General features: G+C 53.6%; 10 protein-coding genes across 10 annotated transcripts; 7 read left to right on the forward strand and 3 right to left on the reverse strand.

The window, feature by feature from the left end:
• Nucleotides 1-503: 503 nt before the first annotated feature.
• Nucleotides 504-3,113, reverse strand: AB675_9686 (Cleavage factor two protein 2; the record flags this gene model as incomplete). Its single annotated transcript, XM_018150243.1, has 1 exon — nt 504-3,113. One exon carries the CDS (start codon nt 3,111-3,113, stop codon nt 504-506), a length of 2,610 nt encoding a protein of 869 aa, XP_018002199.1.
• A 700-nt stretch (nt 3,114-3,813) lies between these two features.
• Nucleotides 3,814-5,011, forward strand: AB675_9687 (uncharacterized protein; the record flags this gene model as incomplete). Its single annotated transcript, XM_018150244.1, has 2 exons — nt 3,814-4,041; nt 4,196-5,011. The coding sequence occupies 2 exons, from the start codon at nt 3,814-3,816 to the stop codon at nt 5,009-5,011; spliced, it is 1,044 nt and encodes a 347-aa protein (XP_018002456.1).
• Nucleotides 5,012-5,381: 370 nt separating this feature from the next.
• Nucleotides 5,382-5,864, forward strand: AB675_9688 (uncharacterized protein; the record flags this gene model as incomplete). The annotated part of the gene is made up of 2 exons (XM_018150245.1): nt 5,382-5,431; nt 5,504-5,864. 2 exons carry the CDS (start codon nt 5,382-5,384, stop codon nt 5,862-5,864), a joined length of 411 nt encoding a protein of 136 aa, XP_018002446.1.
• Nucleotides 5,865-6,163: 299 nt separating this feature from the next.
• Nucleotides 6,164-7,404, forward strand: AB675_9689 (uncharacterized protein; the record flags this gene model as incomplete). The annotated part of the gene is made up of 2 exons (XM_018150246.1): nt 6,164-6,584; nt 6,704-7,404. 2 exons carry the CDS (start codon nt 6,164-6,166, stop codon nt 7,402-7,404), a joined length of 1,122 nt encoding a protein of 373 aa, XP_018002505.1.
• A 568-nt stretch (nt 7,405-7,972) lies between these two features.
• AB675_9690 (Protein DGCR14) lies at nt 7,973-9,430 on the reverse strand (the record flags this gene model as incomplete). The annotated part of the gene is made up of 1 exon (XM_018150248.1): nt 7,973-9,430. The coding sequence occupies one exon, from the start codon at nt 9,428-9,430 to the stop codon at nt 7,973-7,975; it is 1,458 nt and encodes a 485-aa protein (XP_018002587.1).
• A 223-nt stretch (nt 9,431-9,653) lies between these two features.
• AB675_9691 (uncharacterized protein) lies at nt 9,654-11,275 on the forward strand (the record flags this gene model as incomplete). The annotated part of the gene is made up of 2 exons (XM_018150249.1): nt 9,654-9,761; nt 9,812-11,275. The coding sequence occupies 2 exons, from the start codon at nt 9,654-9,656 to the stop codon at nt 11,273-11,275; spliced, it is 1,572 nt and encodes a 523-aa protein (XP_018002318.1).
• Nucleotides 11,276-12,643: 1,368 nt separating this feature from the next.
• AB675_9692 (Repressible high-affinity phosphate permease) lies at nt 12,644-14,534 on the forward strand (the record flags this gene model as incomplete). Its single annotated transcript, XM_018150250.1, has 3 exons — nt 12,644-12,875; nt 12,929-14,220; nt 14,286-14,534. 3 exons carry the CDS (start codon nt 12,644-12,646, stop codon nt 14,532-14,534), a joined length of 1,773 nt encoding a protein of 590 aa, XP_018002488.1.
• A 1,322-nt stretch (nt 14,535-15,856) lies between these two features.
• Nucleotides 15,857-16,451, forward strand: AB675_9693 (Zinc-binding alcohol dehydrogenase domain-containing protein cipB; the record flags this gene model as incomplete). Its single annotated transcript, XM_018150251.1, has 2 exons — nt 15,857-16,023; nt 16,058-16,451. The coding sequence occupies 2 exons, from the start codon at nt 15,857-15,859 to the stop codon at nt 16,449-16,451; spliced, it is 561 nt and encodes a 186-aa protein (XP_018002216.1).
• A 26-nt stretch (nt 16,452-16,477) lies between these two features.
• AB675_9694 (Zinc-binding alcohol dehydrogenase domain-containing protein cipB) lies at nt 16,478-16,993 on the forward strand (the record flags this gene model as incomplete). Its single annotated transcript, XM_018150252.1, has 1 exon — nt 16,478-16,993. One exon carries the CDS (start codon nt 16,478-16,480, stop codon nt 16,991-16,993), a length of 516 nt encoding a protein of 171 aa, XP_018002379.1.
• Nucleotides 16,994-17,209: 216 nt separating this feature from the next.
• On the reverse strand, nt 17,210-19,828 carry AB675_9695 (uncharacterized protein; the record flags this gene model as incomplete). The annotated part of the gene is made up of 6 exons (XM_018150253.1): nt 17,210-18,102; nt 18,210-18,453; nt 18,634-19,048; nt 19,098-19,212; nt 19,263-19,646; nt 19,690-19,828. The coding sequence occupies 6 exons, from the start codon at nt 19,826-19,828 to the stop codon at nt 17,210-17,212; spliced, it is 2,190 nt and encodes a 729-aa protein (XP_018002181.1).
• Between the last annotated feature and the right edge of the window lie 1,031 nt (nt 19,829-20,859).

Below are 20,859 nucleotides of genomic sequence, written 5' to 3' on the forward strand. Positions count from 1 at the left end.
AGAGGTGGAGCAGTAGTGGCGGCAGGGATCGAGACCTATATAGACGATGATCGAGGCTCACGTTGCGTTGGTCGATCGGATGAGCCAACGGCAGGACAAAGAAGCTGTGAATCGGCCAAACACGTTAGGACAAGGTCTGCTCTTCGCAAGGCCGCATCTCGTCACGCAGCAGTGGCGTTTGGGCGGCGTAGGATCAGTAACCTGGGTATGCCAAACGACTGGCGGCAAAGCATGAGGATTCCTCTTTGTCTGAGTGAGTGCTACCGTCGACTATGATGACCGCACACATGGGCGCAATGCCTTTCAGCCTGCAGCCACCACGGCCAACCTCTCGTAAATGCGTTGCTTGACCTGAGTGAAGCTATCACCGTTGCGCGTCAGTGTACTGACGGGCGCTCCCTCGACAATAATTTTGCCAGAGCCGAGCTTTCTGACCGCAATCATGCCGTCGACGAGCAGAGCACCTTCGCCTCGAAACTCGGCGTTGTGACCAGCCACGTTCATCAAGCGCCGCAGCTCCGCCAGTCGCATATCGCCGACATGGATAGCTGCGCCACAGACCGTATCGATGCTGCGAGAGCCGATGGAATTGTGTCAAGCACTGGGACGGCGTTTGGTGTTGTAACTTCAGGCGTCTCCTGTCTTGAGACATCCGTATCGAGCTTCTGCTTCTTCTGCTTAGGATCATCCTCTATGTTGAGGGCACCCATCTCCGCCCTGAGCTGACCCTGCAAGGTGACAACACCGACATCCTTGACGGATTGCCAATGCAGTCGCTTCACCAGATTCCTGGTGAGTTTCACGGTCCATGCATTCGTGTCAACGCTCGCATCGATCATCTGCCCCTGGGATGGTGTGAAGATCTCGGACGATGATGACTCTTCCTCGCCCGCAACTTTGACACCAAGTAGTTCTTGGCAGTCTGCTGCCAACGCCAGTGTTTCTTCTGTCGAACCTCCGGTCAAAATGAGTTTCTTTGGCCCGATGAGCGGAATTAGCATCTGTAAGCTGCGTTGATCATGAAGACCTGCAAAGTCTACGAAAGCCAAGCGGCAGTTGAGCGTGACTTCTTTTGTGGAGAAGACTGCTTTCGATGGTCCATCGTTGCCTTCTTGCTCGACTTCCTCAACATCGGACTCATCAGAATCATCTGAGGAGTCGTCGTTGTTGACTTCCACCTTCTCGCCTTGAGGACCTTGCCGACGCTTGCGGGCTGGTTCGGCCTTTTGTCTGTCGTCCCATCGCCGCTTCTGACCAATATCGCCGCTCTTTAAGCCAGCAGTGTCCTGTTCCTCTTTTTCTTCCTCCCTTAGGAAGTCTTCTGGCTTGATGAACTCGCCAAAATCATCACCTCGCTTCTTGGAGTGCGAGTATGGAAACATGGCGTTACGACCTCGCTTGTCGCGGACGTCAAAGTCGAAAGTGTTCTTCTTCCGAACTAGGATGTTGACGCCCAGGTCTTCATCCGTCAGTGTGATTTTGGACTTATTGTGACCCAGAGCGTTGGTGACATTAAGAGCTCTACCTTGTTGCTCATCGTCCGATTCGTCCTCGGACGATGATTCTGACTCTTCGGAGAGGTTGTCATTTACAACATCGCCAGTTGCATCGCCAGCCATTGTCGACTCCATTTGCCGTTGAGTTCCCAGATACTGCTGATATTGTTGCATCTCCTGTTCGCTGAGTGGTGCGTTTTCGATGACCTGGATTTGCATAGTCCTGCCTCCACCATGAACCTGTTCGAGCTGGACTTCTGCAGATGGCTCTACTGCCACCCCATCCTGTCGTTCTTGGTACCACTTCCAGATCGTTGCACCTGTGCTTTGAACGTGGGAACTGTGGCTTTTCTCTGTCAAGAGGATGAGGTTCGACGTGCTTTGTGCGATGTGATCTAGGAATGATTTCGAGTACCCCCAATCAAGACTCAGGTCGCTGGCAAGGATGACTCGAGCTCCTTGACCTGCGAGACAGCGGTCGAGCTGAGTCTTGCGTTCGACGATCTTGACGTGACGAAATTCGAATGGCCGTGAGGGCTTGGAGTTCCCATTGATCTGCTTGCTGCCGGACCTGCGATGGGTTTTGGCTGCAGTCTCCTCTTCGCCCTCAAATTCACGGACAATGCTGTCATCCATCCATTCGAGTAGACTTCTAGCATGTCGCAGTGTTGCGTTGGCGGACTTGCTTGCCATGTACACCTTTGAATCCTTGATGGGACTCTCGCGGAAGCCATCATGCCACGCCCTCTCCAGGATCCAAGCGAGCTCGAGCATTCTGGCGCTGGAATCGGTCGGTATCAAGACAGAGCCTCCTTTCGCAAGACAGCTCTTGATGTGACCTAGCAAAGTAGCATCCCGAGTCTGTCTGGAGAGGGAGGCAACCTTATCGCCGCCTGTACTGCTACAGACCAGCGCAGTGGGTTTACGCAGCTCTTCAATGACCTCGCCGCCGCCAACTCCGCCAAACCAGGATGCACCAGCAATGACATTTTCTCGGGCTTGGTTCCAGTCGACGGCATACACTATTGATTCCATGCCATGCTGTATTCTCCATATTGTGCCACCGATTGTATGTCCAGCATTGTAAGCTGTCAAGGTCAGGCCTTCGAGGGAAGGAGAAAAGTGCGAGGCGGAAGGCTGTAGGGGCTGCGAGTATTTCAGAGGAGTGATGGCGGTGAAGTACTTGTTGATTTCTTCGACTGTCGGGGCCTGTCGTAGGATATTCGTCCTCTGCTTGCTGTCGACTGCAGTATCATCTTCTGGAGATGCTGAGGCAGGGATGAAGGTGGCTGCGACTGGCGATGAAGAGTATAGGTCTTGTGTGAGGGTTCTGCCAAAGGCTATGACAGGCGAGGTAGCGTAGGCCGGAATCTGAGAGAAGTGTGGAATATGTTTGCAGCAATGGGCGTAGGCACCCACGTGAGAGAGGGTAGGATGAGTGAGGAGAATGAATGAGAGAGTTGAAGTGTGCTTCTCGATTTCTGCTAGCTGATGCGTATCAAATCTCTCATCCCAGCCAACATCGACCAGCACCTTGACGCCGCCATCGAGCTCGAGCAGAGACTGCGATACACGGCTCTGGCTCTGCGCGCCCTGCAAGGGTGTGAATGTGAACATGGCGTGGCAGTCACTCGCTCACAAGCAGACTTCCATCGATCTCGGCGGCCATGCACATCAGTAATCGACCGGCGGAGGGCCTCAGGGATTTGTCAGTGAAGGATCGCTGGTCGTGTGTGATATGTGATCGAATGGTCAACAAGTCGACGCGATGAAGCAGGTGGAAGATTGGAGTTGCCGAATTCACCGGCACCAAGACTTCAGCCTCGTCGCGGCTGCAGAAGCCGTGCAGAAATGGTTCGTCTGGGGCCTAAAATCAGGCACTTAGGGTTAGCCGCTCCTGCTTACATCATTTGAATCGTTCCTGCTCCCTATGACACCACTGCACCGCACCCCGGAATTCTGTAGCGAAGGCAGCTCCCATACAGGCAACAGACCCGACCGCTTGATAATGATATCCTTTCTTTTTCGATGCAAAGCTATGATATTTGCAGACCTCTTTGTCGCTCGAGGGAATATATAAGCTCGTAACGATCGCAGCTCTACTGCCGGCGCATCAATTCCAGCCGCCCCTCTTAGTATTCACTGATTCAATAATCGTCACGGTCCCCGAAGTCACCGAATCGAAAGTCACCGTCTCAAAAAGGTGCCGTCTGAACAACGACCACTAGCATATATATCCCAGCATATCCTGAAAATCTCCTAGAGCCCAACCCAACAGCCTCGACGATATATCGACTACCTTTATTCGTGCGACGACATGGCACCATCTCTGTTCCTCACTGGAGTGACGGGCTACATTGGAGGCGACTTCCTGTCCTTGGTCACCGAGAAGCATCCGGAGTACGAAATTACGGCCATCGTGCGGAACTCTGACAAGGGGGCGAAAGTTGCCGCAGCGTACCCGAAAGTGAAACTGGTCTATGGTGACCTGGACTCTGCAGATGTGCTTGAGGAAGAAGCATCCAAGGCTGACATCGTCTACCAAGTGAGTACCCTGGGAAGCTTGCATCGGGAAGTGAGCGATGACATGAGCATTGGCTTGAGCACGCACACAAGGTGCTTCCGAGACATGACTGCCGCCTCTCCCATGCAACCTTCCATTGCATGATCATTTCCCGAGACAAACTGACTAAATACAGTTCGCCAATTGCGACCACAAAGCCGGTACAGCGGCCCTCATCAAAGGCCTCCAGCGTTCCACCAAACCTAAGGTGTTTTACATCCATACATCCGGAACAGGAATCTTGACTGGAGAGACCTTTGCGCAGGAAAAGTTTGGCGACGAGCTTCCAAAGCAATTCGACGACTGGGAGAAGATTGATGAGATGTGGAATTTGCCAGATTCTTCCCTCCACCGGCCTGTCGACAGGATTGTCCAGGGTAGCTGGTCCGAGAAACTTCAGGCAGCAATAGTTTGTCCTCCCTGCATCTACGGCGAAGGCCGTGGCCCCGATAATCAGCGATCTATCCAGGCTCCGAAAGCAGTGTCAGCGATTCTGAAGACAAAGAAGGGCGCGAAGATTGGCAACGGGAAGAATCTCTGGCACGAGGTCCACGTACAAGACTTGTCCGACCTTTACCTTGCACTGACCGAGGCCGCTGTCAATGGTGGTGCTCCTGCGACGTGGAACGAGCAAGGCTACTATTTCGCAGAGAATGGAGAGTTTGTATGGGGCGACATTCTTCAGGCTGCTGTGGACGACGCTCACAAGAAGGGCTTCCTGCCGTCCAATGAGTTGATTGGTCGCAATATTGACGAGCTCGAAGAGCACTTCTTCCCTCGTGCGCATTACTACGTGGGAACAAATTCTCGAGGAGTGAGCAAGCGAGGAAAAAAGCTGCTTGGCTGGTCACCATACAGGCCGAAATTGGTTGAAACTATCCCAGCTTTGGTTGACTCTGAGGCCAGACTGCTTGGCTTAACACAAGGTCACGCTGCTGCAGTGAGTAGCTAAAGGGCCGGGCCATGGTGCTCAGTTGCGTGGAGGTGGTCGTGTGGTGATGTTGGTCAGCATTCATAACTTGTACATAGCTAAACACTCTCTGGCGAAGACTGAGTACTACCTTCTTCAGCGATTTGGTAGTCTTCGGGATTTGGCGTTCATCGAAAGTATGCCGACGGCGTCAAGTGGTATCGGATGCAGTGCGTATAACCGTACTCCACAGGCCACCGCTGACAAAGCAGGGATCCGTTCAGGGGCCAGAGCCTAGCATTTTGCGGGGACTGTTGGCAATCCACTCTAAAACATCATGTTCGGCAGCTTATTTAAACCTCCGAGCCTTCGTACCGCGCTGTTCATCTTTCTGTTGGCAATCACTGTAAGCATGGCTGATAGTGCAAGGGTGACTGGCGGTTGCGAATGTGGGCGGATCAGGTACTCAGCTCGTCGAGAGGCTTCTTCGGGCCACTCTTGCTTTTGCCATTGCCTTCAATGCCAACGCATCAGCGGCGGCCCGTTCTTGCCATTTGTCGACTTCAAGAAGAAGGATATTGAATGGACCACCAAACCTGATACATACAGCTCCAGCGGCGATGCTGAGAGAGGCTTCTGCAAGGTCTGTGGGTCGACTTTGACAATGACATACCATTTCCAAGAGGATTCACTAGGAGTGACACTTGGCTCCCTGGACCGGGTTTGCGGATTTGTGCCAGAGACCAAGTACCATATCTTCGTCAAGGACAAACCTGCGTGGTTTCAGATCCCAGACGACGGCCTGCCTCGCCATCAAGAGTTCAATGACAATGACCGGTACCAACAAGGCCTTAAGCAGTGGCGGGAATCTCATCCGAAGGAGGAAGTCAAGTAGGCCACTCACTATAGTTATGACGGAATTGTCTTCCGTCACTTTAACATGGTCACTGTCGCAACCAGCAACAGCAGCTTCAGCCTGGACTGCTGCTCTTCACGCATTCTGCGGTGGCGGGTATAAACCATAGGGACCAGCATTGTCACTTGCTTGCTCTGGTCAATGTTCTTCAGCAATCCTCTGTCAACCCAATCTCATACCGCACTTGCCTCTCTTCTGCAAACTGTCGATTGCAACTTCTTCAAATCAAACCCAACGTCACCTGAACTCTCAGCACTAGTATGTGTAAGGAAGGCATCATGTGTGGAGACAGCAAAGCCATCATTCCGTCGCAGCTAAATCCTGTCACTGGGGCGTCTGTTGTTACTGATAAACCCTCCAACTTGACCACTTCACGCCGCCAGTTCTCTGGCACCACCAACACCAACCTCACTCGACAGGTCTCGTTTCCCGAAGATCCAGTCACCATGTCTCAGTCTCCTCCTAAGCCGGTCGAGTCCGCGGGCGCGTCCGAAGAGAACAGTCCCGAGCGTGGCCGCAGCGGCTCTCGTTCAGCTTCACTGCCACCTACAATCGATCGCTCTGTCGATGTCTCTCCTCTGACCAATACCGACACCTCTCGCAGCCGCAGCGTTAAGCACCTCACCTGCTTCTGGTGGAAGGAAAAGGGCGACTGCAAGTACTCCGACGAAGATTGTCTGTATGCGCATCATGACACAGGTATGTTTGCTCTGAAAATGTCGGTGCCTTCTAGTCTGGCTGCAACACTTTTCGCATTATCACTTTCCGCATACAGCCGCTCTCTTGAAATTGAAAAAGCCGACTGACATCTCTGCAAGGTCGCTATACCGAAGCCCCACGTCAAGTCAACCCCAACGAACCCGCAAAAGCCGGCAAGAACTTGGCTCGCGCTCTGTCATCCCTCAGCATCTCTGGTCAGCAAGCTGGACTCGGCATGGGCCTCGTTGGCACTCCTATGGGCTCTCGTCCGATGACTCCTGTTGGTAGTGTCGGCGGCATTGGCGGGGTCGGTTCCTCTGGCTCCCGTCCAGTCACTCCCTCCCTGCTCTCTCGCGCCTACTCTCCAGCACCTCTGCACGTCCCGCAAGACATTGTTGCCCTCCAGAACGAGCTCGGCTTCTACAAGACCATGGCTGCGACCAACCAGCAAGAGAAGACTATCCTCATCGACATGATCCACACCCTCCAAGCCAGCCAAACCGACCTCCAGAACAGAGTCGCTCGACTCGAGTCCGAGAAAGGTGCCGCTATGCGTGATAACGAGGCGCTCAAAGCCAACAGCATCTACCAGGTCCGCGCTAATCCGTATGGTCCTATCGGTCATCACCCTCACCCCGCTCCTGTCGGCTTCGGCGCATTCGACAACAGCTTCGCTGCTGGCTCTGCCCGTCGCGCTGCCGTGCCGACTGGTCACGGTGTCATCGGTCCCGCTCCGCCTACTCCGTCTTGGTGCACTGCTCGTCCCACTGTCCCGTCCCCGGCCAACACCAACCCCAGCGACGACGACGACGAGGAATGAGTGGCGATTGATCAACAGCAAATGGCTCAGGCGAATATTCTTATCCACACAACGGACTCCAAATACGAGGTCTGCGAATTTCAAGTGAAGGCGCTAACAGGCGTCAACAAATCTGGGAGTTGTCTTTAATATGGCTGGCTGATTGAATAACGATTGGCAATGTCGCTCCGCTCTATAGTAGCACAGGGCACTCCCGGATCAAAATGTGAATTTGTCTAGGTAGCCTCCAAGATGAGGAAATAATTTGCAATGAAAACGAGAGCCTGCTTCCTGCCATAGCGGTGGGAGGTGGGTATTTATCTCACTTCTCTCTCTCTTCATCGTGTTTTGAATCTGCCTTGTGCATTATACTACAGTTGGATTATACTGCGAGGAGACTCATCCGTACCTCAGGTGTGTGGACATACCGTGGTCTCTTGCGTGAGCTTTCCGCTATAGCTGAGGTTGAGTCAAGGTCCTCATTCACTAACGCATGCATACATACATTATGTTTCGTGGCTCGTATAATCATCGTAGCATATCATGACGTACCATCCCCAGAACATAGGCTGATAGACACCATCCTAAACTACTTCGCCCCTTTCCTGCGCGGTGTCGGCGTCCACAAATCCTTACTGCTCATTCTAGTAGCGGTACTGCTGCTGCGAACAGGCGTCTTGCCGACCCGCTGCAGCAACCGCGCTGCCGCGGGAGTCATATTACCTGCTAGCTGCTGCTGTTTCTTACTGTTGCCTATGGCGGTCCCGGGAGTAGCACCAAAGGAGGACCTATCTGTGTGCGATGATGCAGCAAGCGGCGTACCATCCAGCAGCGCCTCCCGCTCCTTACTACGCTTCGCGCTCGCGGTCTTCTCTACGAGGCGGTGGTGTAGCGCTTCGCGCTTTGGTTGGGTGGTGAGGTGGAAAGGTGAAGGCGAGGGTGCTTGCCCTGCGAGAAGGTCTCGATAGGAAGGCGAGGGTGCTTTTGTGGTGGGGGGCTCTGGCTGGGGCTCGTCCTCGTCAACGTATGCGTAGCCGTTCACGCGAGGTGTGGCGGCGCCGTCGTAGTCGTCGGCTTCGCGATGGGCGAGGATGTCGGTGTTGAGGCTGGGTGAGGCGGGGACTCTGCTTGGTGTGTTATTTTGGGAGGCAAGTGCGTATAGTGGTGGGAAGCGAGTGTTTTGGTGCAGGGTCTCCTTTGGCCCAGCTCTCGAGTCAAGCTCCTTCTGCTCTTGAGTCGTGGTGAGGTTTGGGTCTGTTTCAGCAACGTCATCCGGGAAGAACATGAACGTGTTATCCGGCCGCTTGACTTTCCAGGCGTCAGGCTTGGCAGAGCGAGTGCCGTCCGCGCCGGTGGTGAGTGGAATAAGGGCCTTGTCGCCGTGCTTGGCGGCTTCAGCGTCTGAGGTTGCTTTGTCGATTAGCAGGCGTTGCTGTTCTGCTCGGTGGGCGATTTGGCGGGCGGTCGGGATGCGTTGGTCTTCGGTCCACATGTAGGCATGCTTCTCGCGGCGGCGTTTGTTCTGGTTGTCGAGGACGTCGTTGAAGGAGGCGTTGTCTTCTGAGGTGTATTTTGATTGGAAAGAGGAGAGGGAATGGTTGGAGATGTCGATCTCTGCCGTGCCGCCTGACTCCATAGTGGGCTCTGTGATGACACTCATCGGCGTCTGGCTGCCATCATACCCTCGAGGAGTATCTGCCGTTGAAGAAGCTCTGCGCGGAGTCCCAGCCGTGCTGTCGTATTTGGGGTTTCTCGCCACCCGGGGACCCTGGGCCGTTTTCTCGCTGATAGTGGCCCGAAGTTTCTGAGATGCCTCCGCGATCCATGCCTGATTGCCGGACTCTAGTGCTGCAAGATACTCATTCTGCGCACGACTTTCCTCCAGACCTGGAAAATAGTCTCGCGCTATGATCTTTGATAAGGCGTCTGTGTAGTCGTCTTCGTCCAAAACCTTCGGGGGGCGCTTGATCCTTTTCACTGGCGGCGGAGGCATCAGAGCCACGGCAGACTCTACAGCGCGCTTCGTCAGCGCTTGGGAAGTAGCCATGATGGAGGCTTGGTCCCAGCCGTATGCACATGATACGGATGATGGAAAGAAAGCGACGATGGCACGGTGGGTTGCCTGGGTTATCGATAAGAGATGCCAAGGCGTTCTGGTGTTCCTGCATTAGTGGTATCTGGAATTTTGGAGTCTTCTGCTTCTGCTTCTGTTTGCTCCCGTGCCTTTGTTGAGCTGGCCTTCAATTTCCGGCAGTGCAGCAACTGTCAGCATGGCGAAGTCACACTCCGAGTCTTCGGAGGACTACGAGTTCATTGAGACTCCTGCAGCTCCTACACCTCAGCCTCAAGGCCATGACTGTGGGGTGAGGACCACCAAAGTGAGTATCCCAGGGGAGAGCTCAGATGTGGGTGATACTGATCTAGACAGTCCCCTACGATTCACAATGCTCCTCTGCCAGCCGATGGTCCCGGAAGTGACACTTTCAACAACTATATCCTCCTCGCCCTACTCGTTTTCATCCCATGGTGGCTAGCTCGCCAGGTCTATGGCGGGTTTTGGACCAGCATCTTCTTCGGCATCTTCACCACTATCCCAGTCCTGATTGGCTTTTGGTTCATCTCGTCCCGCATCTCCCCACGCAAGAACGAGAAGGCCAAGCTGCCCGGTCGTCCAGTCGAAGAATACATTACCCTGAAGAAAGCGTCGGATAAGGAGCGATACTACGGAAGGAACAAGATCCCTATCTGGACCTTCTTCGAGAAGTATTTTGATCAGGAGATCGACATTAAGGGCGACATGCTTGAGATTCTGGAGATGAGACATGATTGGGCAAACTTCAAATTCACCTGGGACGTCTTCAAGCACGTGTTCGTTGGGTTCGGCCCAGAGATGCTGTGGCATAGCCGTTCGCAGGATGAGGAGCAAGTGAGAGACCACTACGACCGTGGCGATGACTTCTACAGCTGGTTCTTGGGACCGCGAATGATCTACACCTCCGGCATCATCTCAGATCCTTCGCGAGAAGAGACATTGGAGCAGCTGCAGGACAACAAACTTGCTATCGTTTGTGAGAAGATCGGCGTCAAGCCAGGTGACAAGATGTTGGACATTGGTTGTGGATGGGGTACACTCGCCAAGTATGCCAGCGTCAACTATGGAGCCCATGCTACGGGTATCACTCTCGGCAAGAACCAGACTGCTTGGGGCAACGGTGGACTTCGCAAGGCTGGCATCCCGGAAGACCAGAGTCGCATCCTATGCATGGACTATCGTGACATTCCGGTGCCGGAGGGTGGATACAAGAGAATCACTTGTTTGGAAATGGCCGAGCACGTTGGCGTACGATACTTCAAGAAGTTCCTGACACAAGTGTACGACATGCTTGATGACGATGGGGTCTTCTTCCTGCAGATCGCTGGTTTCCGCAAGTCGTGGCAGTACGAAGATCTCATCTGGGGTCTCTTCATGAACAAGTATGTCTTCCCAGGAGCCGATGCATCAGCACCGATCGACTTCGTCATCGGCACGCTCGAGGGTGTCGGCTTCGAGGTCAAGTCAGTCGACACAATCGGCGTCCACTACTCTGCAACCCTATGGAGATGGTATCGCAATTGGCTTGCCAATTCAGAGAAGTCCAAGGCCAAGTATGGAGTGCGATGGTATCGTATCTGGGAGTATTTCTTGGCCTCGGCTGTTATTTCCTCTCGCCAGGGTTCCGCCACAGCGTGGCAGATCACGATGGTCAAGAACATTAACAGCACTCACCGTATCGAGGGTGTGAACACACAGTTCGGGCTAGAGGGTGCCTTGAGAGCGGGTCGGGCACGGCTGGCTGGGACGGGTGCTCCGCTTGCTGATACTGTCAAGGCGGCTCTGCGAAGCGACTACTAGGATCCGTGCGACGCGTGATCGATTACAGCTCGCCACTGGAAGGACTTCGGTCTGGCGCTGCGCACCGGATCGCCGCAGATCGACAGTGAGGAGACTGGACCGGTGGGTCTCGTGGTCATCTCATGTAGAGAATGTCATAAATGGCGATGCGTTCACGGACGCGATTGAACCAGGACATCTGGTAGACGGGCAGTAACCTAGTGTTCTGCTCCAGCGGCTTGGGCGTGGCACTCGAGACGATCTGATCAACATAGATCTGACCAAAGGTTGTGTTCGAGTTCAATCTGTGCCATGTATCACGTGACATGATTGCTGAAGTCGAACTGAATCGGAGGTCGCCTTTCTTTCCACGATGCGCGGGTGTCATCCAATTTTTGTGTTCGCGAATCCAGACGGGTCTTCATAGAGGGCTATTAGACTTTTCTATTTCGCGGGTGCCGCAAGGCAACACGTGCTGAATTGGCGTCATCTTATTGGTCGTTCCAGACAACACTGCACCCAAGCTCTTCGTCAATTGCTTCCACATGCTTCATTGAGCTTGTCTGCGCGCCGCGGACTTGGCTCTGCGGTTCGCCTCTGGTCTGAACTATCCAGCCTATGAGTGTCTCCGAAGTTTCTTCTGTCTAGGGACGCCGCTGCTGCATAGAGGCATGGGTCTTGCGATGCAAAGTGCTCGCTAGGGTTTCTAGGATTGATGGGACGTGATGCTTTCCCAAGCCGCTGCTGCAAGGTCTGGGCAATGCGGTTCTCTGGAGGTGTGAAATTCACATAGTCTCGACAATCTTTGACCAAGCACCCCGCCTGCGAACGACTCGACTACGTGATGTGCATCCGGCTCAGTGTGCCGGTATCTCGAAGAAACAAAGATCATCGTGTTCGCCGCTGAGACGGACTCGCCGAGGCGGGCACCTGCCACTCTAGAATGGCAGCATGCAACGTTGATTCGATACCTCGAAACGACAGGAACGATCGAGCCCATCCCCTTCCAGACCTGCATATCCGAACCTACCTTCCAACTCTCCACCGTGACCGTGTACCCACCTAAAAGTTCTACTTCACTTCCCCTTTCAACTCCCCATGTGCTCTTCTCGGAGTCCGTTATTGGTCTGTGTGACCACGCGCGCTAGCTACCTACATCTGCGAGCCCGAACTAACGGGAAAATGGAATCAATTTTCTGCACGAATATTGACCAACAGGCTTGATATCTCAGCCCTTGTCTCCCAAGACTCGTCCAAGATATATAGGCTCGCCTTGGTACGCTTACTTTGCGAGCATTTCCTACTCTTTCAGCATTCTTGGGCCGTGTCAAGCCTTTTACCGATTCTTGGTATTGCTTGTTTCGAAAGTGATACTCAACTACCGGCACAATGGTCAACACCGGTGAGGCTGTCGCCGCTGGCATGAAGACGGATGGCGGCAATGCGGCTTTCCATAACTTTCACAACGACTTCGCACACATTCAGGATCCGAATGAGCGTAGACGACTTGCTCTGGCCGAGATTGACAAGGCACCGTTCGGCTGGTATCATGTTCGAGCTATCGTGGTCGCTGGTATTGGCTTCTTCACTGATGCCTACGATATCTTTGCTATCAACTTTGGTAACATCTCCTTCATTTCGACAGTCCTCAACAAGATCTGACAGATTTCATAGTGACCAACATGCTTGGTGTCGTTTACTGGCAAGGAGCTAAGGGCGCCAACGCCGGAGTCATTCCTCCCCACTCAGATACCGCCATCAAGGTCGCAACTTCCGGTGGCACCGTCATCGGTCAAGTTGGCTTCGGATGGCTGGCTGATGTTGTCGGTCGCAAGCGGATGTATGGTCTTGAGCTCATTCTCATCATCTTCGCGACTCTCGCCCAGGCTCTCTCTGCGTCCTCTCCAGCCGTCTCGATTGTCGGACTGATGATCTTCTGGCGTGTCCTCATGGGTATTGGTATCGGTGGTGACTACCCCTTGTCGGCCATCATCACATCCGAGTTCGCAACCACCAAGTGGCGCGGCGCCATGATGGGCAGTGTCTTTGCTATGCAGGGAATGGGTCAATTGGCCGCTGGCTTGATTGCACTGATTGTCAGCTCCGGCTTCAAGGAGTCACTCCAGACAGCCAAGGGCTACGGCACCTGCGGTGGTGTCTGCGGTCTTGCTGTCGATAAGATGTGGCGTGTCATCATTGGCTTTGGCGCCGTTCCTGGCTGCATTGCGCTGTACTTCCGTCTCACCATTCCGGAAACACCCCGCTACACCTTCGATGTCGCCAGAGATACCGAGAAGGCTGTCGAGGACGTCAAGGCGTACAAGGCTGGACAGGCTGAGGGTCACCCAGATGAAGTCTCAAGAGCAGGTGTCCTCCAGGACTCTCGCGCACGTCTCGACCCGCCAAAGGCATCGTGGGGCGACTTCTTCCGTCACTATCGTCAGTGGAGACACGGCAAAGTCCTGCTCGGTACAGCAGGCTCATGGTTCTTCCTCGATGTGGCTTTCTATGGTCTCGGTCTCAACAACAGTATCATTCTGCAAGCCATCGGCTTCGCCAAGGGTGACAACGTCTACGAGATCTTCCGTCGTGCTGCCATTGGCAACTTGATCATCGTCTGTGCTGGTGCTATTCCAGGTTACTGGGTCACCGTGGCTCTTGTCGACACCGTTGGACGCAAGCCCATCCAGCTCATGGGATTCATCATGCTTACCATTCTCTTCATCATCATTGGTTTCGCATACAGCCACCTCGGCGAGGGCGGCTTGTTGGCCCTCTATGTGTTGGCCCAATTCTTCTTTAACTTCGGACCCAATGCGACCACTTTCATTGTGCCAGGAGAGTGCTTCCCAACACGATACCGCTCGACTTCGCACGGTCTCTCAGCTGCCTCCGGCAAGGTCGGCGCCATCATTGCTCAGACTGTGTTCGGCCCTCTCCGAACCAAGGGCCATCCTACCAAGGCCGTAAGTTCTCTTCGCAGACTCCTTTTTTTGTTGTACCATTCTTATGACTAATGCATTTTTCACAGAACCCAACGCCATGGCTCAATCATATCATGCAGATCTTCGCGCTCTTCATGCTTTGTGGTGTTTTCACCTCACTGTTGATTCCGGAGACGAAGCGCAAGACTCTTGAGGAGCTCGCTGGTGAAGTTCCGGGTACTGCCAACTACGATCCGGACTCTGCTGGACATCGCAAGAGCTCGGTTGGAATCGTTCGTGGTGACTCTGACGAGTCGGGTGTGATCCAGGAGTCGAGGGAGAAGAGTGCTGTCTAAATGCGTGGCATTCCGCAGCAGAGAATAATGTCGGAGTCGGTATAGCTGGTGGAGCTTGCATATAAGTGCATACGAGACTTCGCACCACGAAGTATGCGCTCTCTAGTGGCAAAGGGAGTAGTTCGAAATATACTGTATAAGTACATCCCTTGACCTAATATCATGCTTCTATGTGTACCGTTTCGGCGTTCTATGGCAAAGCTCCAGCCCGTCCGCGTTGATACAGATTCCAGTTATGTGCCAGACTTGTGACTGGTTCAGGGCATGTAGCCTTAGCCAACGGTGCCGCTGTTTCTTCGCCATGTTCTGACATGCGAAGTCGCATACCCCGACTTTGTCTCGCATCATGTTGATATCTGCGTTCACTGGGGCACTTACCAGCGCGCTTGTCGTTGGTATGATTTTTGTCTCGGTACAAGGTGCTGCGCATCACCACAGCATAAAAGTCTCATCGACTTGATCCATTGCTTGCGGACCTGACGCGAACTACAGCACCACTGTTTCACAAGTCGTACATGTGGGCAGTACTGGCGCTCAGAGTACTTGAGGGCGTAACGAGCCGCACTTTGGAGGACCCATGGGCCTCTGTCACACGCCCAACATGTACTTTGACAGCGAGGTGATTTCCCAGTCGCCGTCGGTTCCTGAACTTCGTTGGTTGGTACCGGAGTTAATGGCGCAAAAGACACTCATTGACACAGTGACTTCCACCGGAAGCTATCAAGTCTTGAGGAAGGTTTAGGGAAGCGACCTCAGACAGCTCTGGCTGTTGGTATACGATGAAGGGCATAGCGACACGAGGGATGACGTAATGAATTAGGTTGGATACAGAAAATCGATCATGATTCCCAGTCATTTTGAGCTACGCTCTTTTCGACTGCACGTCGCGACTGCTGGCCAAAACCTTGGTTGAGTTCGGCGACATCTTCATCCGCTGCAACTTGATGAGTTGACCACCTCGCTCTTGCCATTCCCATTGCAGATAAGACTTTTGGCGTATTTCTTCGCCTAAGCTTGATCGCTACCCGAAGTCGTTCCGTGCGCCGTCAGTCTGTCACACAAATCTTAGACTTTCTGGCCCGAACCATTCTTCGGCGCCGTGGTGCTCTCACAACGGCAGGCTAGCTCGATGGCGAGCGTGCTGGAGGCCATGCTGGTGGCGCATTGGCATGGACGGTCGAGAGTATATGTGTAGTCTGTCCCGCTGCTTCTGCTTGATGATAATCTTCCTTGAGACAAACAGCTGCTATACCTGACCGACCCAAGATCAACTACACACTCTCATAACCAGCAAAATATTTATTGCAGGTATCTCTGACACCATGCCAACGAACAAGGCCGCCATAATACCCTCCTCAGGAGTTCGTCCACTCCAGCTTATCACACGACCATACCCTTCACCAACAGCTGGTACTCTCGTCGTCCGCACCCATGCTCTCGCCATCAATCCACTTGATCACCTCATTCAAACCCAAGGGACCGCCCTGATGTACAACTGGCTGACCTACCTTCGTGCTGGGCAGCGACCTGGCTGGCGTCGTCCAGGAGATCGGCGCTGGTGTGACGCGCTTCAAAGTCGGAGACCGCGTGGTCGCTCACGCCACAGGCACCGACAAGGAGCGCAATGATCCTGCCATGGGTGCTTTCCAGGAGTTCGTGGTCGTACAGGAGATCATGTGCTGCCCAGTACCAGAGAATATGAGTTTTGAGCAGGCGGCAGTGGTGCCAATGGGTGTCTCAACTGCGGCTGCTGGCCTGTGGCAGGATGATATGCTAAAGCTCAAACCTCCTTCGGCGAAATCGCCGGGCTTCACTCAGACCGACGCGGCAAAAAGAATCGTTCTCATCACCGGCGGCGCGAGCAGCGTGGCTCTAACGCCATCCAACTTGCCGCTGCAGCTGGCTACGAGGTCGTGACGACTTGCTCACCCAAGAACTACGACATGGTCAGACGTCTTGGTGCCACACATTCCTTCGACTACAACAGCTCGTCGTTGCAAGCAAGCATTCTGAAAGTCATGAAAGACCGTGAGGTCGTGGGCGCCGTCGCAATTGGCAAAGGTTCGGCAGAGCTCTGCGTCGACGTGCTTGCGCAATGTACACACGCTCGAAAATTTGTCGCTATTGTCACATATCCACAGCTCGAGTCCGAGACAGGCCCACTTCTGGTTGTGCGGAGAGTCATCAGCTTCTTGAGCTGGAACACGAAGATGACTATTAAGGGCTTGTTGAAAGGCGTGGGCTGGAAGTTTGTGTTTGCTACGACCATTGTTGAAAACGGTCTGGGTAAAGTGCTTTATGGGGAGGTACTCCCGACGCTGCTCGCTCGTGGAAAATTTGTCCCTTCTCCCGAGCCGCAAGTCGTGGGCTCAGGACTTGAGAAGCTTCAAGAGGCTATGGACATGCAGAAAAAGGGTGTTTCGGCGAGGAAGCTTGTTGTTACTTTGCCTCGAGCTTGAGGGAGGACAGAGAACAGCCCCACGCTCGTGCAGTACTATTGGGGAGTTCTATTCAGTATACATAGAATTTAGTAATCTGACTTTAGAGCAGTTCTGAATTAACAAAGTGATAGAACAATGGTATACATTAAGTAGCCATAAGGTATGAATGTATGAACCGCGATGCTAGAATGGGAAAGTGTACAGCATAACAATGGCGACACTCGAAATCCAGTCTTACAGCAGCGCAACAGCAGCTGTCAACGCCACCGCCAGCATCATGGACGCACTGGCAGCCCTCGTACCAGCATTCGTTGCCGACGCCGTGCTGCTCTCCGAAGACTCAGTGGGCGAGCTTGAAGACGTGGTTGTAGCCGTCGAAGTGATGTTCAACGGCGGAGCCTGACATCCTTTGCTACCATTGCCCCACACAGCCTCAGCAGAGTCCGTCCATCTTGAGGCAGGGTTACGAATATTTTCTGCAGTGTAGAACAGCCTGCATCCAGCAGCTTGGTGGTCGAATTGCAAGGGAAGGTCGCTGCCGTTGTAGTATGCGTTTCGGAAATTGATGTGTCCGTTATACAGGCGAATGGGATACTCAGTTGTGGTCAGTGGTCGTAGGCTGAGGGCGGTCTGGAGTTGATCGTCAGTCAGAGGAGGCTTGCCCTCCTGTGTCTTATTCACAATGTAATCTCGTACACCGCCGAGTTGGTTTGCTACCGTGTCGAAGCTGAGAACATTGCTGCCGCGAACGCCACCCACGAGTTGCATAGCGTTGGTGTTGGGTCTTCCACCCCATGCTACAGTGTGTTGAACCTTGGCGACCTCCATCATGAGTGCAACGAAGTTGGAGCAGGTCGAGGCGCAAACGCCATCTGTTACCAGGAGGATGTTGTCGGCGGAGAATGGAGGCTCTTGGAATGGCAGCGGTACTCCAGCAATGCCTGGAATCTGGGTGGTGGTCTTGCTGAAGTCTTCGAAGAATTGAGGTGCTGTCAGGCCCGACCCGTCCGGGCCCAACATATCTGTATAACTCTTCCAGTTGGTAGGCCCTCCATCAGGAGCAGCAAGCTGATATTGCCAGGCAAATTCGAACACGTAGGACAGACTGGGATCTAACTGATCTGCAGCTGCGTCCTTGAGCGATTCGATCACCAGGCGAATCAGTTCGTGACTGCGATATCGACTCGTGGTTTGGATGTCGAGGTTTGGGAACAGTGTTTTGAACAAGGCGAACCCAGCATGATGTTTCCACCACCGTTACCGGTAAGGTCGATTATGAGCTTTGTTCTACCGGCTGCCTTCGCTTGCTCTATCAGAGAGGAGGCCGCTGGTATGAAACCGGTGAGAGTCTCGTTCTGAGGGAATCCTTCGTTGTTGTCGAAGGTCGGAATGTTCAGTACAGCTGTATCTTCACGAGAGCCATCGAGAAAGTAACCTGCGATGAGATTGTACGGATCGCGAGCGACTGCCGCCGGGAACTGTGATGCACATACAGGTCAGCGACACGTTTTGACGTCTTCTGAATCGAGCGAGAATGTAAGCTCGGGGCGGGCCCACGCCAATGGGCGAGGGACAGTGTGGGCAATCTAACATGGCCGGCAGATGCCTCATATTGGACTACTTTGAATCATTGGGCTGTGGAGGGAATGAAAACTTACATATGCTGGATCGGTTGGTACTGTGGGAGCCCCTGTTGTGGAAGGTGCAGCAGGTTCTTGACGTTTCGTCACAACATCAATCGTAGTCACAGCCGACGGCTCGTCAGTCTGCGTTGGAAGTGAAGTCGGTTCGATTGTGTCCGTAAGCAGTGAGGTAGGCACATCGCTAGGAGGTCCGCCCGTAGCCGACGCGGGAGGCAGGCAGAATGCGTCATACAGCTGCTGCCCGCTGGAGTAAGTGTAAGTGGATGGGTCAGCAATCAGCGCCTTCCCAACCCACGTTCCCTCTGTGCCATTGGCAGTGGTGTAGTTGATTGAACTGTAGCCTGTGTAGTAGCCGCCTCGCCATGCGAATGTCCCCACCAGAGTGTTGTTATTTCCAAGACGCCCGATATTTGTGAACAATTGGTTGTATCTGTAGGCAAAGTGAGCAGTAGTCTTGACTCTTACACGATGCAGCATACCGTGCGTCGGCGTCTTGGGAGTTACCCAGTGCGGCCATGTCTTCTAGAAACTCGACCACGTCTTTTCCGTCAATGGTGGCGATGGGGTCCAGCGGAAGGTCCTGAATTATAGATTCTGTCATCGTTAGTTGCTGGACATTGCGAAGAGGGTCGATATGTCCGTACGCGCTTCATAGATCTTGGGTTGGGATGTCGTAGATTCCGCGACCGAAACAAGACCGACGTCGAACTGGAAACTGAAAATGGCCATTGAGCAAGGGGCGATATTGAAGTGCCCATCATTGGCTGAGTCAATCAGATTTTTGAGGTCGGTATCAAAGTCGAGCTGGCCTGAGTAGCCATTCGTCCTCGCTTTCTGTTGAATATCGTCGAGCCCGCCCAAAATGTCGACGCCTTTCGAGCCGTCGGGCGGACTCTTCAGAAGATCCAGTGTCGACTGCCACGCAATGCTCTTGCGTAGTTGATCCACGAAGTTCACACCTCGGTCTGCATCGAACGGGATCTCCTTCAGACAAGCATACGCATCCTCGGCGGGGAAGTTGACGCTTTCTGTCGAGATCAGCATGAGTTGACTCACCATCGGAAGACTTACGGCCAGACTGGAGATATGGACTTGCCACACTATAGATTCGCTCGCATACTGATGCGCTCTGTCGTCTTGTGGGAGCAGGTACAGCCGATATTTGCTTCGCAGCCAGTGCAAGCAAGCCCCAGCTGAAGAGAGAGCCCATTGTGATGAATCGATGGAGAGTATTGTTCTGAGACCGCCAGTCGTGAGGGACACGAAGTTGCTAAATACGATCCCACTCGACAGCACCGGCATCTGCCGTCAAGGTCGCAGGACGCCTGCAGCATCGTTGAGGCTATGGAACTTCGGTCAGGATCATCTCATTAATGCTGCTGTCGAAGGATTCGAAGTGTGGCGGCTCTGCGGTAGCCATTTACCAGTGGCGAAGGGCTAGTGATTCCTCACGAGGTCTATTCGATGGAGTCGGCAGCGATGGCTTGTCCAGACTTCCAGGATGACAAAAGAAGGCAACGAGCCTAACCCGCATAAGGTGATATGCATTGTCGAAGGATTCATGTCGGACTAACACTCTGGCCCCAAATTGAGTGCAGTTGGGAGTGGATTAGCGAGCAAGACGCTCGTACTGCACCTCTGTTACTGGAGAGCCTGGAAGTCGAAGCACTGTTCGTTCGAGCCGCGGAAGGTAATCAGCGACATGTGTGGACGAGCCTGATTCCATTGATCACAGTCACACACAGGCAAGATCCTGGGGAAGTGTACATGCGTAGCTCGGCTACGGACCGGCCGTTAGAGCGCAGAGGGACCTTCGAGCGAGCCGTATAGTCGGCGCCGTGTCGTCAATCTGCCAGTCGCCTCTTAGTTGCGATTTCATGGTGGCCGCAGAAGAATCGCTGTCAGTGGCAGTAGAGATTCCGACTGCACCCTCAAATAGCCAAACCTTCATCCTTCGGGGGCGGCCTTTTAAATTGGGTCTTGGCATCTCGATGCCCATCAACTTTAGAAGTTGGCACTGCCTCCAAATCTGAACGAAAGGACCTATCCCACGGTTGATGATTCTGCGGCGCAGCATAAGCAATCGGCTTTCTTCCGAGGTTTAGCGCGCTCGTTGCCTTCGTTGAGTGACTGACCGGTCGTGATGTTGCTAAGGCTGAGGATCCTTCACGTCTGTGGGACTTCTTGCTTCCAACGCGTTGGCCAGAGCCATCTAGACTCCAGACTCGAGAGCAAACCAGC

Source organism: Cyphellophora attinorum, assembly GCF_001299255.1.
Source record: "Cyphellophora attinorum strain CBS 131958 chromosome Unknown Contig7, whole genome shotgun sequence".
Classification (NCBI taxonomy): Eukaryota; Fungi; Ascomycota; class Eurotiomycetes; order Chaetothyriales; family Cyphellophoraceae; genus Cyphellophora; species Cyphellophora attinorum.